Source organism: Anopheles nili, chromosome 3, assembly GCF_943737925.1.
Source record: "Anopheles nili chromosome 3, idAnoNiliSN_F5_01, whole genome shotgun sequence".
NCBI lineage: Eukaryota > Metazoa > Arthropoda > Insecta > Diptera > Culicidae > Anopheles > Anopheles nili.
In genome coordinates this window covers 45,509,527-45,527,884 of record NC_071292.1, presented here as the reverse complement: position 1 = coordinate 45,527,884, position 18,358 = coordinate 45,509,527, and the positions used below count along the sequence as shown (strand labels likewise).

Here is an 18,358-nt window from a genome sequence, read left to right as displayed (position 1 = left end):
GATGGAGGTAAAAATGGGTCATCCACCTGGGTGGGTGTAGTGGTTTATGAGTTTTGTTTTTGCTGTTTTTACAGTTTTACGATTGTTTTTTGATACCTTGGAAAGTTAACTCCACGGGGAAATTTCGTCGCACGCTATTGTTTATGTTGTGTTAAATTTTTTACCTGATATTTTATTTATTTTTGCGTTTTAAATCACCATAAAATAATAGTCTAAAAACTCACAAGAAAATGCAATACTTAAGCAACACTTTTGGGGTCATTAATTTCAAACAATGTTGGCATAATTTCAAAAACTTTCATTCAATTTGTACTACCATGAAACAAACATTAATGGCCATTTGGATTTTATATCACAAACGACTACAATGCCGAATCCCATGTAACTACAATGCCGAATTATGGATGTTGAGGTTGTAATGGTGGTTGAGTTGGTGAAAAAGAATAGTACAAGAAATAGTAAAGGTGATACTCGTAATTACGCATCGATGGAACGCCAAGGGGTTTTATTATTGGGTGGAGAATACAAATGGCAACCGATTTAATTAAAATTTAACATATCAAGTCATAGCCGGTTTGTAGCAGGTGTGAAAGGTATAGCTAAGAGATTATGCTTTGCAGACGCCGAGAAAGGGAGATTAGCAAATATTTAGAAAGATTTAGGCACGAACGAGTTTATCGATCGTTGTGAAGAATATGTGGAGTACCATTTCTCAAAAAATTAGAGTATACTAGCAGTAACATGATATGTTACGCTCTAAATAAATGATCACTGAAAGAATGTAAAAATAATTGACGAAATGAAAAAGCGTGTATGAAATGTGGTAAAGCTTAATATGTGGTCGCAAATTCCATGTTCAACTCTCGTGCCTAATGGGTTCGAAAAGTGCACCTATCTAGTTTATAATTGAGACCTTTTACATTATTCCCTTTAATCTATACATTCGCTCATCCTTTCAAAGCCAGAGGCATTCACTTTCAGACGACTTTCGCTCAACCACCGTACGCTGACGATACTATTGGCACAGTGTAGGAAACTAATCGTACAAGTAATGTCATTCGGTAGCTAATGAACAATAATTATTCATTAGATGATGCTGAAGGTTAAGGGAGTCCAAAGCATGCGTTCCTGAAATTGCTGATGGTTTCCTTCCTCATGTGCATACCATTGGATCAATAATCAATCTAAACCCTGTTGCTTAAAACATCTAAGACATAAAACATTAAGCTGTAAGCTTTAACATCTTTTTGTCATAAAATCTCATGTTTCTTACGAAATTTCAAATCCTTCTTTCTATTTTTATGGCCAAAGGAATTCCTTAAGATATTTTTCATTACAGCATCGTGGTTGATATCATAGAGTGTGGTTTTCATCATAATGTGGCTATTTAGACTCGTTTAAGCATACAAAGCTATGTTCTCGTAAAGCTAGTAAAACCACATTCGGATATGCTAATTACCTGAAAAACGTTTGGCATAACAGCTTTATTTGATCGTTTTTTTTTTTGCTCGCCCCATGTATAAGCCATTCTCTATTAAATGATCTATTATTAGGAGTTCCGTTATGCTTTCCGTTGTACTCGTTAGTACCATATTTCCTAATTTGTTGTCCTTCTGGCATCTACAGTATCCACTTTAGGACCAGAGCTCATCAAAATCACATAGAAAACCGCTCGCTGAGCTGTGTATCGACCATGAAATAAATTAATGAACGTAATCGGCATCGCAAAAAAGCAAGCATGAGTAGCATATATTTAATTACTTTGCTACAATTCAAACCAAAATTATATCCCACCCGGTAACAGGTGGCCACGTGCATGAGGAGCAAACGAACAGCTTCTATTACGTGGTTGAGGATCACCTCTCCTCATGCACGGAATTTACGTTATTGGCGTTGATATCGCACAACCGCAACACCAAGCCAGGATCACGCAACGCTTCACCGTTGGAACGGTGGTCGGAAAATCCTTAAATCACTTCTGGTGGACATTCGGACTGTGCTGCATGTAAATTTGGTCCCTTGTTCCTCCAGCAATTGCTCCCAGCGTAACCGACACGACCGTCGAATTTCCACCAGCGAAGCGAAGCATATTTTAATGGGTCGTTCATCACATCATCAACTTTTCTTCCGCACTGTCGGTTCGAATTCGAACGAGTTTGCTTCATTCTCGATTCGCTACAGTTCGCTTGTGAAGCTTGCGGGAACGTGTTTATTGGAACCATTCGTTTGGCGCTAGCCAAACTGTCGTCAGTGAAATTGTTCACTCTTCCACTTTCTGGTTCTTCACTGTATTTTTTGTGTGTTTGTTTGTTTTATCAACCCCCTTTCAGTCACGCAAAAAAAAACGCAAATATATTCCCATGCACGACGTAGACCTGATTTATGATGCAAGTTGTTCGCCATGCTCAATATGTTGCGACGCCAGCGACGCTAGTTTATGTGCGAATGTATACATGAAGGAATAAAGGAGCTTTCTTGCCTTGGAAAGCTTCCGAGAAACATGAGGAACAAAAAAACATCACGTCCACGTCAATGGCTTCATGGGTCAATTATTGTTTGTGATCGCTGACAGTGACTCAAACAAGAGCGTTCGTTCAGATCAATTCGGAAGGATAATAAATTCAAGATATTAACGATCATTCTTGACAAGTGTTTGTCTTTGTCTGCTCAACGGCCGGCTGCAGATTGGTGTTTCGTATGCCGGCTTTTGTGTGCTGATATTTCGATAATGGATTTTCTACGTGTTCATTGATATCTTTTTTTCCTGCGATAAATATTATACTGCGATAGGCTTATAATCATTATGTTAAACATTTCCTCAACTAAGTGTTTTAAAAATAAAACGACAAAAACAAACATTTGATATTCAAGTTTCGAGAAATATTTCGATAACCGCTATATTATTAATTTCATCCAACTGTGAGGAACGACATATGGAAAAAAGCAGATGGTTGATTGAAAGCTTGGCTTGTTAATATCGCGGCGACACAAGCGTCATGGCGAATATTGCAATTCGAGACGTTTAATTCATCATGCCACTATAGCCTACGGATTCTACGTATCCTACCTGAGATGGACATTCGATACATGATTTATTGCAGCCATTTATAAGATGAAGATACAATCTTACGCGAATGTATTTGATGGCAGATCAACAGGTCAATGGCCAACCATTTTACACGGTCACAATTGCTTTCAAAATGCACATTTGTCACTGATTGGTGTTGGTCACTATTTTGTGATCCTGTGAAATGATATTCTCAATTCAGTTAGTGTACAATTTGAAGAAAGAAAAAAAACAAAATGTACATGTAATGAAATCTTTCGATGTATCATTTCTAGGTTTTATTTTATATAACCTTATAAGGATTTCCCGTGTCATGGACGACAGTATCATAATTTCGCCTTATATTTTCGATGTACATCGATAAAGTTACAGTAAATTTTATTCTAAGTTTTTTTCTTCCATTCGTTCCGTTTCCACAGTTAATTCCGTTTTATCACATTTCAGCTGTTTCAACCAAAGATTCAACTAACGATTGTTCGTTACTACATATCACCTTCAAATGAAACAATGAAATACACAATGGTTAAATTTGCATGCAGCTAGATAAAACACTTTTCCGCTACAGAAAAAAAAATCATTCCAGAATAATCGTGTGTGTGTGTGTCGAAAAGCTGCTTTTGGTAAGAGTGTGCCAGCTTCACATCATATTTCAAAAACACATCCACGGAAAAATCAATATTATTCGCTGATACAGCACGAGAAAAAGATCCTTCCGGCTAGCGCGTTAAAACGTTCAATGATCCTTCTAGTACCCGTTGCATCCGGCAGACGGTCTGAAGGCACTTGTGAATATTTTAATATGCACGCGAGAAGCGAGGTTCTTTTCGATTAACTGTACGAACCGGTAGCGTGGTAGCGTTGATGTTTGGTGAAGTTTTTTAGTAAACCAAGCGAAGGACATGTAACTCTCATGCAAACCAGGTATATGTGCGATGAAATTAATCAACTGCATCAACATTGTTGATTATCAAACAGTTAACCAGCGTTATATTTCATTCAAAAGATGTGTATCACATTTTGAAACTATGTCGTTTTCGTTCGTTCGTCTAGCATCCCCAATGAATGCACGAGGCAAATGAGAGAAACATAACTTCTCAATTAGTTGGCATTCCCAGACGATTTCGACGTTTGACTTAATCTGTGATAAGTATGTGAATGCAGAAACTATGTTTGAAGTCGCAATTCAAATGCATCAGCTCACTATTATAGTATACGAAACGCAGTATCGTTTAAGCTCAAAGAAGGTGTTGATGGGAAAACTTTTCATCAAAGCTCGCCTTTGCGATGGATACGTGGACTCCCACGCGACCACAACAGCACTTGTAAATGGTGATAAGGTTATGTGCCCTTATGTCTGCACATAAAAAGCTCTAAATGCTCTCTTTTTATTTTATTATGCCAATTTTATTTCATGCATATTATTATTCCTAACGTTTTTGCTGCACTGCAACCCGATTCGGATTATTGAAATAATATTTAATACGATTAGCTTATGGCAAAGTTTCGTTTTCTTTTCATCTAAAGCCGCTCAGTTCTCAATCGACTGCTAAATGAAGCAGCAAGGGTCCCACAGCGCGCATGAAGATCAAAACGTAATTTGTTTTATTATTTGATCAGGCATGCTTGCATGGATGTGTGTTATGGCATAGAAATTAATTAGACAAAATGAGAACGAAAGTAAATATGCAAATGCAGCGTGCATCGGTAATTTCACTAAAACATGTATTTTAATAAAAAAGACTGTTCAAACATGCGTAAGTTTCAATTAAAAATCACTCCATCGTATGTATGTATTTTAATTATTTATATTTTATTTCATATCAAGCGTAACATGTGTAATCAACCTCGAAAATGAATTCTTATTTCGTTCAAACCATCCGTCAATGGTCAGTCCATCACCTATTCATTTTTGAAAACCTTCAGCAACTAGCTTTCTGCCTGGATGTAAACCTATAACTAGGTCGTTTTGTCAGATGAAGTACATCATTCTCGATTCTCTATGTTGCCCGTGCAGTGGCAGACAAATTTTCTTCTGTACACATCCGGGCATCCTAAAAATATGAAAAGCACCGTTTAGAATTCTTACATGTGCTTCTGGGTACATGCTATACAGATAAGCTCGCGCTTGTGTGCATTATTTCCTCCTTTGCTACGAACTTGACTGCCCACGGAAGCCCGTGCCCGTTGATTACCGTCATGTTATCAGTTTACGTTGCTTACATTGTTTTTCACGTTGTTTAACCAATATCAGGAAAAGTATCTTCTAATTAAAATCCCTATTTGCATCTTGAGGATGTAAAATCAAATATAATAAATAAATATCACATGGTACATAAAATCATCACGTGACATACGTTCTTTAGATACATTGTTAAATTAATCCTTACTGTACCAACTGATAAGCTTGTTACTGGATCAATTGATTAGGACTAAGATATGCTTGAACGTGTTTAAAATTATGACTTGAACAAACATTAGTCGATAGTAGATCAATGTTTTGATGTTGTGAGCTTTTTTAATCTGAGGAGATTCAAATCGACATTTTTTAAAATGGAGCAAAATAACGTACGCTTGTTGTGTCCAATTAAAATGGCATGGTAGCGAGGTACTTCAAATAAGTGATTTTTTGTATAACCAGATTATTATATGTCATGTTCAAAATATAAAGCATGACCAGCCTTTGCTTGTTAGCTCACATCATACAACTCATTTAATATATTTTTATCACTTTCATACATGGTAAGTTGGCTTAAATATCTTGACCAATTTCCAAAATATCTATGTATGCGACTAATTTCCGGATATGATGTGTGAAAAGGATCGGATATTCATGAAAATGTTGAATAGTCAAAACAATACTAGCACTTAACGTTCGGGAAAAACTGAAACATTTCAAACAGCATTCGTTTGAAAAGTTTCGCCATTTCTTTTACACTGCCATCTATGGGGAGATTTTTAGCCAAAACATACCACAGTTCGATGTAATCCCTCGTACTCATAGTAAATGATGTTAAAATGCGAATCATTAAAAATATAACAGCAATAAATTACATGATAAGTGGTTAATTTAAACCAGCGAAAAAAATAAAATAGATCGTTTATAACAAACACATGGTGTCGGGCTGTTGAATAAGGCAGAACGTAATACGCGCTTTGTAAACTCAAAATAAAAATTCAAAAAATATATTTAGTATAAATATTGAAACGCCAAGAATACCTATAAAAGTTAGTGCATATCTTAGTAATACAACAGATTATCTGACATTTATAAGTGCATTACATCTGACTAATTTTAATCCAATTATTCTACTCCATTTTTTCTAACTACAATATAACAAGAAACGCAGATGTGTAAGTTTGTTAATTGTGAGTTAAGCAACTGTTTAAACTGTTAACTTCATGGTAAGATATGCACTGGAATGTTTATCTTTTCGTTTTCGATGTAGACGACCACAAAAATCGGCGTTTGTAATTTGCCATAGGCCCCAGCTGGCTGTGAATGCTGTAGCGACACATTGACCACCACTTCCTGCCCAGGCCGAATGTGGCCCTCGGCGGGTGACAGACGAAACAGCTGCCGATAGTTGCAATTCAACTCGAAGTACTGTGCGGTATAGAAGTTGCTCTTGATGATAAACTGCTTCGTACGTTCGCTAGACGGCTGAAATTCCAGCATCGTGGGTCGAACGGACCACGATTCTCCACTATCTCGTTTGTGCACTCGTGCTCCACCACCAGAACATGATGCTATCGGTGGACCAGTAACGTGATCCTTGCCTGCAGTGGTGCTTCCCGTCACAACCGGTGTGATCATATCCTCTGGCAGACGGGGCGAAGATCCCGATTCCGAGCTGGCGTACATCGTTTTGAACAGCGTATCGTTACCATCCATTATCGAAAGATCGATCATCGTTTCGTCCAGAGCTCGATCGATGGTCAGCACAAGCTCGTACTCCCGGAACGTCTGGAACAGCTCGTGGATAGTATCAAAAACCTGCTCGCAAAACATCTCCAGCCCGTCTGGCTCCTGCTCATCGCTGAACTGATTGCAGATGGTTTCCAAAGCGCCCATCTTCGGATCGAGAAGTTCGTTCTGCTTTGCCAGTTCAATAGTTTTGCGAATGCGGTGCCTTGCCGGCTCATCGCCCCACAGAATATGCAAATTTGTGATGGTCAGCACGTCGACATGCTTTTGCAATATTTTGGTAATCTCTTGCCGGCGTGGCTTGAAAACCACCTTCACGTGAGCATAACTATTCGGCGGAATGATCAATCGCTGCGGATGAACGTACACAACCGTGGCAAACAGTGCCTGATCCAGGCCCTTCTTATCGATGCCAATACGGGCGAACGCGGGCAGGCTTCCTTTGTTGTACAGCGAAAAGCTTTTCTCCAACGGGCGGCTTAGATTTCGCACGCTTCCCAGCTCCAGAAACGGTCCAGTTGGGCCCTTCTGGATGCCTTCGATTTTTACGGATGCTTCTCCACCGAACCCATACAAACTTACCACCCGTTGCATGTGCGTGTCATTGGGCGGATGAAATGAGAGCGCTCCGATGGCCGGCCCAATGACGGTGGGACAAAAATCGACCGTTATCGTGCGACACTCTTGGCTCTGCAGTGTTAATAAATCGCTTTGTTCCGCACCGTGCAGCTGATACCCGGGTCCGACAATGACGGCTTTTACCAACAGCTTGCGGTTGGAGGTGTTTTTTATTTGCAGCGTCTTTTTCTCGCTCTTGCGCAGCCGTGTGCTGCCCCAAGACAGCTCGCTATGCGTTGCCTTTAGCGGGAGTGTTCCATCACCCCGGTGGCTCCATTCCGTGCTGCCAGAGCATTGTGAAGCGGACCGAGTTGGTGCCACTGGCACACTGATATTGTACTCGTGCATCCTCTCAGAAGGCTCCGATATGGCAACAGACTTCGGTGAGGAGTAAGGCGATCGGTTGACCGTACGTGGTTCCGGGGAGAGGTGCGATTTTCCGGAATATCCTTGTTCGTGCAGTGCCGTTAAAGGACCCACTCGTCTGTGGTGGGGAATTTTTGGAGTTGGATAATATGACTGGTTTCGATCGGCTTGCTTGGAATGTACCGAAGCTTCAGTCGTACTAGCGCTAGCTGCTTTTAATTCTGCCCGATTTGAGGGCGATTTAGAACGTGCTGGCATTATACCTGGAGCCAGCTCCAGCTCTGCGCGCAGTCCTCCAGCCATTTCCTGGCGAGTGGATGAACTCGAGCGACGCTTGCGGTTCGGTTTGATAATTTGTCGGTCGGCGAAGATATTTTTCTGGCACTTTGGCGTTTCTTTCAGTCTAGGAATCGATGGAAGTTCCATGTATTCCTCCGACAGCTTTGTGGCCGTCGACACACGGAATGTATCGACGAGTGGCTTTTGCTTCGCCCCCGTCATCGGTGAGTTCATTTTCAAGGGATATAGCTCTGTACTATTTGCCCATAAGGACTGGCTGGATTTTGGGCTAGAAGTTTTTGAGTTCGGTAGCGCTGGCACAGCCGAGGATGCATCTAACATTGACTCAGAGAAGCTTAATGTGTCTGAGAGCTGCCTGTTGGGTAGGTTTTGCATTACCTGTTTAGATTCATTTTTGAGACTTGCTGTCTGGTGAAGGTTTGGTTTCAATGAATGCCCACGATTTACTGGAGTAAGATCGCTGTAGGACTTTGGCAAACCGTCACCTTGCTTTTGCTGCACAGTTGGCGCTCTTATTTGCTCCGATTTTGTGCGGTGTACTTGCTTAACTTTGTGGATAAAATTGTGCGGCGAGTCTTCTAAATCCATGGAAGCTGTAACAAAAAATTAGGAACACTTGTATTGTTATACAAAATTTTACAACAATATAGATAAAATGAAAGCATAGATATATGTTTCGCTAATGTTCAAAGTTCAGCCTTAGAATACAAACGTTCCTTAAGGAAAGTTTTCCTTTAGACCTCTCTGCGAAGGTGCAGAAATGCAGCAAAGAGTTCGTTGAAGACAAAAATGCACCAAGAATATTGAACTTACTTATTGCTTTGGCAATGTACGAAACACTTAGTGAGTTTTCCTTGTTTTCCTTGTTGAATTGATCCTTTTTGGAATTCGTAATGAACCGTGGACTATCTGTAAGCACAAAAATGGTATAGTTATTAACTCATTTCCTTCCAATTCTGTTTTCACTAGTTATACCATACCGATATCATTCGTCACGTCAATTAACGGCATGGGCATGCGATGAGGGGGACTATGATCGTTTACGATACTTTTCAGATCGTCGGACATTTTAATGAAATAACGTCCCACGGAGCAGACACTTGTCTCGTTCTCCATGGTTGCATCAGCATATTTCCGCGACATATCGTCCTCTTGTGCCAAATATCCGGAAAAGCACGAAAAATCCACGTGATCTTTTAGCTGCGGCTTCGGTGCACCCTTAATTGGGCTCACCTGGCGTTTGTTTGCGTTCATTTCCGGTATATCAGCGATTTCCTGCTCCCAGGCCATTTCGTCCTCGAGCAATCGGGACTCCATGTGATCGCCAGCACGGAAACTCGCTTCTTCCATCTGACTCAACTCGTTGATTTTGTCCCTCATCCAACTGTTATCGAACGCCGGCTGGGACATATCCCACGGATCTTTGTTGGAGTTCCCAATGCCATTACCGTCAGTTGATCGAGCTCCCGAAGGTAACGAGGAGAGAGTATCGCACGACAGCTTACTCATGTCCGCCGTACGGGGTAGGCTTACATCGCCTTGCATATCCTCGTGCACGCTAGCAGCCGATTCGCGGAGCGATCGTCCCATGCACCTTATGTTGTCGGCAAAGCTGGAAGCCAGGATTTCCTCGATCCCGGTAGAGAGAAAATTGCCCGCGCTTGGCTTGCTAGGGACGTACGAGGCTTGCTTCGTCATGGTTGACCGGGCCGTGATCTCTTTCGGTTCGAAGGTATACTTTCTCGGCGTTGTGACCATATGAATTGTTTTATCTTCCTCCAGTTCGGTGATGTTAAGTGATTTTTGCTGCAAACCCGAACCATTACTAACCGAAGGCACATACAATGAAGCACTGGGAGATGAAATATTTGGAGATCGCCGGTGCTGCAGTTGAAGCGCCGTTGCAGGACTGATTTCATTGGCTTTGCGGATTGTTTGGGCAGCCAACAACCGTTGACGCTTGAGAGGAAAATTGCAATAAAAAGAAAGGTGGTGAAGCTTTTGCTTACGCCTGCGGAAACAATTGTGCGGCTCTACAATAGATCGTTAAAGTTCTACAAACCTTCAAGGCGTCCGAAACTGTAGTTGCTCGATCCATGCTGTTTATGTAGCACTTAGACTACTGATCCATCTACGGATTAAAACTCGCACGAACCACACACAATATATCACAGAAGGCTATGTGTAAAATTGAAGCTTCTGTTGAAAATTCAGTTTTTTCTAAATTCCGTTTTTCCGTTTGTTGTTATTAGTGTGAGTGCGTATGATCAATGTCGACGCTTCGCCTCAAAATCACTTTTTACGTGTGGCAAATTTCTGTGTTGGCAATGCCTTAAAGAGCTTCGGTTTCTTTTTATAAAATTACTCACAACAAAGGCACTACATACGCAGTAAAGGAATCCTTGGGCAGTTTAGAATCACACTCTCGTTTTCGTATGCGTGCTGCACTCTGCAGTTTTAAGGATGGCGCATGTCAAAACATACCGCGAACGATAAACAACTCTGCGAAGACGTTACAATTTGAATTTGAAATTGAAAACACTTCAGTAATTTGAGTTCAAACCCATGAACCGAAGAGGGTAAATATTATTCAAATTTGTTTCTGGCAATAAAATCTATCACAAAATACAAAATAGAGAAATAAAATGTGTGCTGAACAATAAATGTTTCGATCCACACAACGAACATCTTTCAATTTAAAATGATCATATCATAATGAAAATATCAAAATAATAACTTATGTCTTAGTCAAGAAGACGAATGTGCATAATTGGAATTTTTGAGTAACTTTTAAAAGCAAAAAAGTTAAAATATTGTATCGATATTGTTCGAAAAACTTGCATTCCCAAATCGAGCTCGAATCGAAATCAGTTCGACCCCCTTCATGCGTCAATTCAAGCGCTCTCATGGAACGTCTTTACCCAACCGTTTGGTTGTAACCTATCCGGTTCAAAACACACTCTTCGCGACAGCTCTCTCTCTGACAGCTCTTTGACAGCAAAATCGCAAAGGAAAAGGGTTGTGTGAGCAACAATAGTTTCATATATTTTTTATAAATCTTATGGATAACATTTTGCTTAAAATTTCACATATTTGTTGAATTAAAACGTACGCTCCGGAAAGCTGGCTTGCTGGTTCGTTGATAAAAGGACTTTCTACAAGTCGTTTTACGAGTCCACCACTGGTGGGACCGGTGTCGATCAACGTGTCACACATCGACCCCCCTCTTCTTAGAGAGGATATCAGGGATTCGCGTAACGTACGTGGTCTCGCTTTCCTCCGATCTTTAGTGCTAGCGACCTCGTTGCAGTAACTGTTCAAACGATCGTGCTTAACATTGGGTTCCCTCGTAAGGACAGCAAGTGAAAGAGTTCGCACACCTGCGATAACATGGGAAAGGCTAAAAAGGGCAAGAAGGAAGCGGTTGCTGCCGGAGCAGGTTTAGAGGATAAGTAAGCTTTTCGTTCCTGTTATCGTGGGTCAATGAGACTACAGCAAGTAAATGTGTCTCCTGTCCTAATTTCTCTTCCGGGAATCTGTTATTTCTTTTTATTTTTAGTGTCAGCGATAATGAATCCGTACCGCAGACTGATCTTACGGAAACTGAAGCCGAAAATCGGAAAAATGACAAAAAGTCGAAAAAAGAGAAGAAAGCCAAGAAACCGGTTGTAGATAGCGACGAGGACGAGGAAGATGATGTGGCCACGTTGACAGAGACTGTGAAAAAAATGGCTGTGACGAAAAAGAAGGATAAACCATCCACCAAAAAGGAACCACCGGTGGGTAATGACTCCGATGATGATAATGAAGGAGGAAAAGCTGGCAAGGGCAAGGATACGAAGAAAAAGAAAGCCACCAAACCTGAGCCGGCAGGCTTTTCCTTGCTAATGATGGATGATGATGAGGACGAACAGGATGAGCCCGAGGAGGAGCCTGAAGAAGCTTCACGCAAAAATTCGATGGAGGATGAAGTCGCTCCCGAAGATCCTGGCAAAGGCAAGAATTCGGTTCAAGCGAAGGAGGAAGAGGATGCTGGCGGCAAGGGCGGTAAGAAGGGGAAGAAAAAGAAGAAGAAGGTCGATGACGATGATGACGAAATCGAGCGTATGTTGGCCGAACTGGACATGGAGTACTCGGGCAAAGCTCCTGTCGCTACAGCAGTGGCTGAGCAAGACGTGCCTCCTGCGGAGAAGCCGAGTAAGAAAAAGGATAAAAAAAAGAAAAAGGATGAACCAAACGCTGTTGAAGCCCCAACGGTTGAAAGCCAGCCGAGGATTTCACACAAACAGGACACTCAGAAAGAGCAGCAACAAGTTACGTCCCAGGTGGAACCGGTAGCAAACGAGGAATCCAAAAAAAGCAAAAAGAAGGGAAAAAAGAACGAAGCGTCATCAGTGAAACCGGAACCGGAAGAAGCTAGTGCATCTTCGGAAAAATCCGAAACTAGCGGGAAAAAGGCGGAAGGAGAGGCCCAGAATGCGGAAGGTCCCGTCGAGACGAAAAAGAAAAAGCCCAATAAAGCAGCGCTGGCCGTCATGCAGGAGCGTTTGAAGGCTATACGCGAGGAAGAGGAACGTTTGCGCAAAGAGGAGGAAGAGAAAATGAAGCTTGAGGAGCAAGCCGAGGAGTTCCGGTTAGAACAGGTGCGGTTGGAGCAAGAAAAGAAGGAAAAGAAAAAGCAAAAGGAAAAGGAACGCAAGGAACGACTGAAAGCGGAAGGAAAATTACTCACCGCGAAACAGAAGCAAAACCGCGCACGTGCCCAAGCAATGCTGGAAGCACTGAAGGCGCAGGGAATCGGTATTCCTGAGACGACTGGCGAAAAGCGTGCCCGCCCCGGAACTAGGATTCGTCCGAAGAAGAATCAAGAAGCCAACAAGGAACAGTCAGAATCGAAGGAGTCTACACCGTCCGCGGAGGAGACAAAACCGCAAGAAGGCGAGCAGGTGAAAGAAAAAGAAGTGAAGGAGTCGTGGGACGTATCGGACAGCGAGGAGGAAGAGGCCGGAAAAGCCGCCAAAACCGGGGAAAACGAAGCCCAAAAATCCAATGCAGAACTACGTCAGCAGCAGTCCGTCGAGTCGAAGGAGAGCCGTGATTCCGACGACGACAGGGATGAGGACGATGATGAGGAAGACGACGACGATAATGATGATTCTGAAGACGATGATAACTCCGGCGACGATGATGATGAATCTAGTTCAGAAGCAGACGATCATCGGGGAGAAGCGGAGAAGCTGCGCCAGCGAGCGCTAGATCGGATTGCGAGTCGCACACAGGAAGCGGAAAAGAAAAGGACGCTCGAAAATTTGCGCGCTTCCGTCGTGTGTGTACTTGGACACGTAGACACGGGCAAGACGAAGATTTTGGATAAGCTGCGTCGAACGAACGTACAGGACGGTGAAGCGGGTGGTATCACGCAACAGATCGGTGCCACGAACGTACCGGCCGAGAACATCAAGGAGCAGACGAAATTCGTGAAGGGTTTCCAGGAGCTGCAGTTCAAGCTACCAGGGTTGTTAATCATCGATACGCCCGGGCACGAGTCGTTCAGCAATTTACGATCCCGTGGATCTTCACTGTGCGACATCGCCATCCTGGTCGTGGATATTATGCACGGACTGGAACCACAAACGATCGAGTCGATCAATTTGTTAAAATCGAAACGCACGCCCTTCGTGGTGGCGCTAAACAAGATCGATCGGTTATACGATTGGAGCACTATGCCTCGCAAGGACATCCGCGACATTCTGAAGGCGCAGGCATCCAACACACAGCTGGAGTTCACGCAGCGCACTAAGGAGATTATTGTGCAGTTTGCTGAACAGGGTCTCAACGCTGCTTTGTTTTATGAAAATCCCGATCCTAAGACGTACGTTTCTCTCGTTCCGACCAGTGCCATAACCGGCGAGGGTATGGGAAATCTGTTGTTCCTGATAGTCCAGTTCTGCCAGAAGCAACTGGCCAAGCGACTGATGTATTCCGATGATTTGCAAGCAACCGTGCTCGAGGTGAAAGCCATACCTGGTCTGGGTACGACAATCGATGCTATTTTAATCAACGGAAAGCTGCGTGAAGGCGATACGATGATTTTGGCTGGAACGGAAGGACCCATCGTGACGCAGATAAAGGCACTTCTTATGCCGCAACCAATGAAGGAGCTGCGTGTAAAGAATGCGTATGTAGAGCACAAAGAGATCATGGCAGCACAAGGTGTAAAGATTGCGGCCAAAGAGCTCGAAAAAGCAATCGCAGGGTTGAATCTTCAGATTGCCCACAAACCAGATGAAGTGGAAATTTTCAGGTACGTCCTGCAGTATTCTATTTTATTCGCGATATTAATGTTGTTTGCTTGTGCATTTCTACTATTTCAGGGACATAGTGGCTCGTGAATTAAAATCCGCTTTAAATAGCATCAAGCTTAGTGATCGTGGTGTGTACGTGCAAGCATCGACTCTTGGATCACTCGAGGCTCTGTTAGAGTTCCTGAAAACGTCGTCAATTCCAGTAAGTACAAGTGCGATTTGTTATGGGAAATTAGGTTTCGGAATTTGTCGGTGCTGTTTTTGTTTCGGACTCGATGCAATGGCATTTCGTTGTTCGCTCTTGATCGCTTGCCAGGAATCGTAAAGAGAAAATGGCAATGCACAATGGACAGCAGACGAAAATAGCGTTGCTGTCAACAAATTTGAAATGTGTGAAGCGTTCCCTGTCTCTGTAAAATGTGGTGCTAAAATAGATGCATACATTCGGGCGCTAAGTGAATCAATGGGCATATGCTCTCCGACTGTTCCTCGCTAACAAAGTGTACACAGTGAGACTGAATTTTGTGAAATATTTTACAAATGCATCATGCTTAAAAATTTGTTGTAAGCGTGTTCCATTATTTTTTGTCTATCTTTGCGATTTACGTATATAATAGATGCCTCGTTGGCCAAAATCCATATTCTGAGCTATGTTTTGACTTCATTGGTCGCTATTCAAAGTAAATTAAAGCAAACTAATACATTTTATATAGCTAATATCTCTCCAATATAAGAAAATGTGTCTTGTATTTAGAGATTCTTCGAAAAGTTCATATAAATGTATGAAAAGCTTGCAAAAGATATGTCTGGCCTTTGTTGTAATCAATCAATTGATTTATTAATTTATGTTGTTAAAATTTGAAGCAAATTGATTTATAATTGACATGCAATGGTTATCTAGATTTTGTGTTGGAAGTGTGTTTATTTTCCTGTATCATTTTACTAAATGTAATATTCCATTATGTAAGCATATAATAGGAATACATTTTAAGGGCCATAACGTGATATTATTATTATTATTAAAATGTTATCAATTGTCAAATGTTTACATGTTTGTTCTAAGATCTTTTAGTATTGAAGAACTTTCTTTTCAAGATGTAAGATGGAAGATTAAGCACCATATTGATTGGGTTATTAATTGCATACGTGTATCATACGTGACTGTACTTTTCTGAATCCGATTAAATTGTTTGATTCATCTTCAGTTGACACTTTTGGAACGCATGAAATCAGACTTGTGTCTGAATGTTACTTTCTTCCGTACAATAGGATCCGATGGCTTCCATTTACTCGATGAGCCATGCTACCGATAACCCAGCGCGACCGGTAGCAGTTAAGATATGCATCTTATATTGTTAATCTCTATACGTTTGCTTGTCTTGTTTATGTTTTCGCTCCATTTTTATATGCTTGTTTTGTTCGTGCTGGAGCTCTTTCAGTGCCTCAGTATTATGCTCAGTGTATGCGTTTTTCTTCATTCGTGTATGCAATCCGAACCACTCGCCTTCTTCGGAATTTCAGATGCCAGTTTCCAAATGATGGAACGGTGTAAATCGGCTTAAATCTTCGCTTTTGATCGCAGATAATGTAATGACCATTTCCTGACCATTCTCCCTGGAAAGAATAGTCGCCGTTTCCACCATGCATCAACAGTAGCAATGTGTCGTAGAGGTACTCGGGTTTTTCTTTATGATCTCGAATGATCTCTAATATGAAAAAAAGAAAGCAAACCGGATCAATATCGTGATTTCCTGTCTAGATAGGAAGCGAAGGAATACAAAACCTGTGAAGCAAGTTAATCGAGCAGCAGAACGGAAGAGCTAAGCTATCTGAAGGAAGTAAATGGCGCGATCGATTTAATAATGCGCAACATAAGTTCATAGAAGGATTTAAAGTTTAATAATTTCCAATCTATGAATGTAATCTACTCTGCATTAGAAATTTGTTCATATTTTTTCAATTAATTCATAAATTCTGTATTGTACATAATTGATGCATGTAATTTTAACAATGCATTGATATTGAAAAAATATTATTTTTTAAAAATTGCTTACCAATTGATATAGATACATGCAGATAGATAAAGATTTTATAGAGATCAACATATATTGGAATTATTTATATATCTTTTTTTGTATTAAATAGTTAATTTTTGATTGTTTATGCATTATTATCGACCAATTTATGTAGTTTATTTTACAAATGAAACAGAAAGGCATTATTTAAACTCCTACATTAGCATCATGTTACATATTTCAAAATCACGTTTAGTTCAGTTTTTCGTAGAGATTATTTACAAGAAAAAAAATTTTAAGAGACCAAAATTGATTGCACCGATTTTGTAGCCCTTGTTAAGGCATCAATGAAAATTTAATGTACTTCGAATAGACCAAGATGGCAAAAAGTCTTCCTGGAGACTGTTAAATGGTGGCGGATGATCGGTAGGAGATGCTTAGTGTTGGCAGGAGGTATATCTAATTTCCATTCGAAGAGCCCGGCCTGCCGGATTGGTTGAGGTCCAGATTTACGCACGCGTCTACTCACATTTGAATATACACATAAGGTTTAAGATTTACACAACCGGTATAGCACTAGGTCGCGAGAAGGGAAAAAAAGTATTTTATATGTATAGCGGACAAACTTTGGCAGTGAACGGTGGATGTTAACTCTCTATTTAGTGCTTGCCGCTGGTGTTGGTGTAATTGTTGACCCACGCGATGCTCGCGTGCCATAAAAGATGGCGAAGGACGCCTCCTCTAATCCGAAAATCGAATTCGTTTGGAGCTTGTGTCTACATCGTTGTGTCACATTCCTATCCAGGTGGGCGAACTTGAATTCCAACCCGCTGGCTGCACGGGTGTTGTTGCAGATGGGCGTAATGGAGTCGCGTCGCGAGGTGTACGGTGAAAAAGGCGAGCCAAGATTTCAATTTTTTGAATCCCACCTCCGCTAATAATTGGATCTTTTTGCTTTAGGCTTTTTGCTGATCCCTCGCTTTCTGAATAACGCGAACAAAATGTACTATCTTAAGTCCTGAAATGTTATTACTTGCCTTAGCATAAACAGTAGAACATTAGAAAGATTTTCATTTGCACGTAGCATTTTCTAGTATGGATAATTTTTTTTCTATTTTACAAACCAATATTCTAACACAAACATTCTTCATTAAATTCCGCCTAACGGGAAAAAAAGAAAAATCGTACAAAAGATACATAGATAAATAGACGTTAAAGGCGCGTGTATTTTGATTGCCAAAGCTAAATCCATAAATACTGTACGAATTTATCTAAAGTTCACACTAAACATAAATGTGGACTATAACAGTCATACATGATATCTTTTTTTGGATCACGATATCTATAATTTAAAATCTATTAATGCTTCAACCACTTTATTCTATAAAAAGCTACCCAAAGCTACTAATGGGAAGGACATTCAACCTTATCTGTTTGTTGCACCACAAGACTTTGGTGTGAATAAAGCCTTTGGTCGCCTAAAGGTCAAAGAACATGAACAGTAATAATTTCCCTAAATAAAGAAACAGTTTTAATCACTGGTGTATCACATCGCTTCATTTATTACTCGTTAATAGTTCTATTTTTTCAATAACTACTGATAGCGACCGGAAATTTGTTTATAATCTGCTATGCACCTCGAATCATGATAATGCTCCGCATTAACTGCAAGCTGCATAGACTTTAATAGTTTCCTAAGACATTAAACACATATGGAATGATAATTTTACACAATATGTGGATTTGCTGTGCATTTGTACAG

At 41.0% G+C, this 18,358-nt stretch overlaps 2 protein-coding genes across 2 annotated transcripts in view; one reads left to right on the top strand and one right to left on the bottom strand.

The window, feature by feature from the left end:
* Positions 1-6,464: 6,464 nt before the first annotated feature.
* Positions 6,465-10,374, bottom strand: LOC128724424 (uncharacterized). The gene is made up of 4 exons (XM_053818150.1): positions 10,339-10,374; positions 9,257-10,235; positions 9,090-9,185; positions 6,465-8,869 (listed from the first exon to the last, which is right to left on the bottom strand). The coding sequence occupies exons 1-4, from the start codon at positions 10,372-10,374 to the stop codon at positions 6,465-6,467; spliced, it is 3,516 nt and encodes a 1,171-aa protein (XP_053674125.1).
* A 965-nt stretch (positions 10,375-11,339) lies between these two features.
* The window catches only part of LOC128726078 (eukaryotic translation initiation factor 5B), a 44,131-nt gene continuing 37,112 nt past the window's right edge, over positions 11,340-18,358 (top strand). The window contains exons 1-3 of the mRNA XM_053819864.1: positions 11,340-11,728; positions 11,836-14,580; positions 14,651-14,783. Of these exons, the coding sequence (XP_053675839.1) occupies positions 11,667-11,728; positions 11,836-14,580; positions 14,651-14,783 (2,940 nt within the window). The 5' untranslated portion in view covers positions 11,340-11,666. The remainder of the gene's footprint in view (positions 11,729-11,835; positions 14,581-14,650; positions 14,784-18,358) is intronic.

Excerpts from the sequence above, each read along its gene's own strand:
- LOC128724424 (XM_053818150.1), bottom strand. The coding sequence starts at position 10,374 with ATGGATCGAGCAACTACAGTTTCGGACGCCTTGAAG. Across the intron at positions 9,186-9,256 it reads TGACGTGACGAATGATATCG|ATAGTCCACGGTTCATTACG; the intron begins GTATGGTATAAC and ends TTGTGCTTACAG. Across the intron at positions 8,870-9,089 it reads GTACATTGCCAAAGCAATAA|CTTCCATGGATTTAGAAGAC; the intron begins GTAAGTTCAATA and ends TTTTTGTTACAG.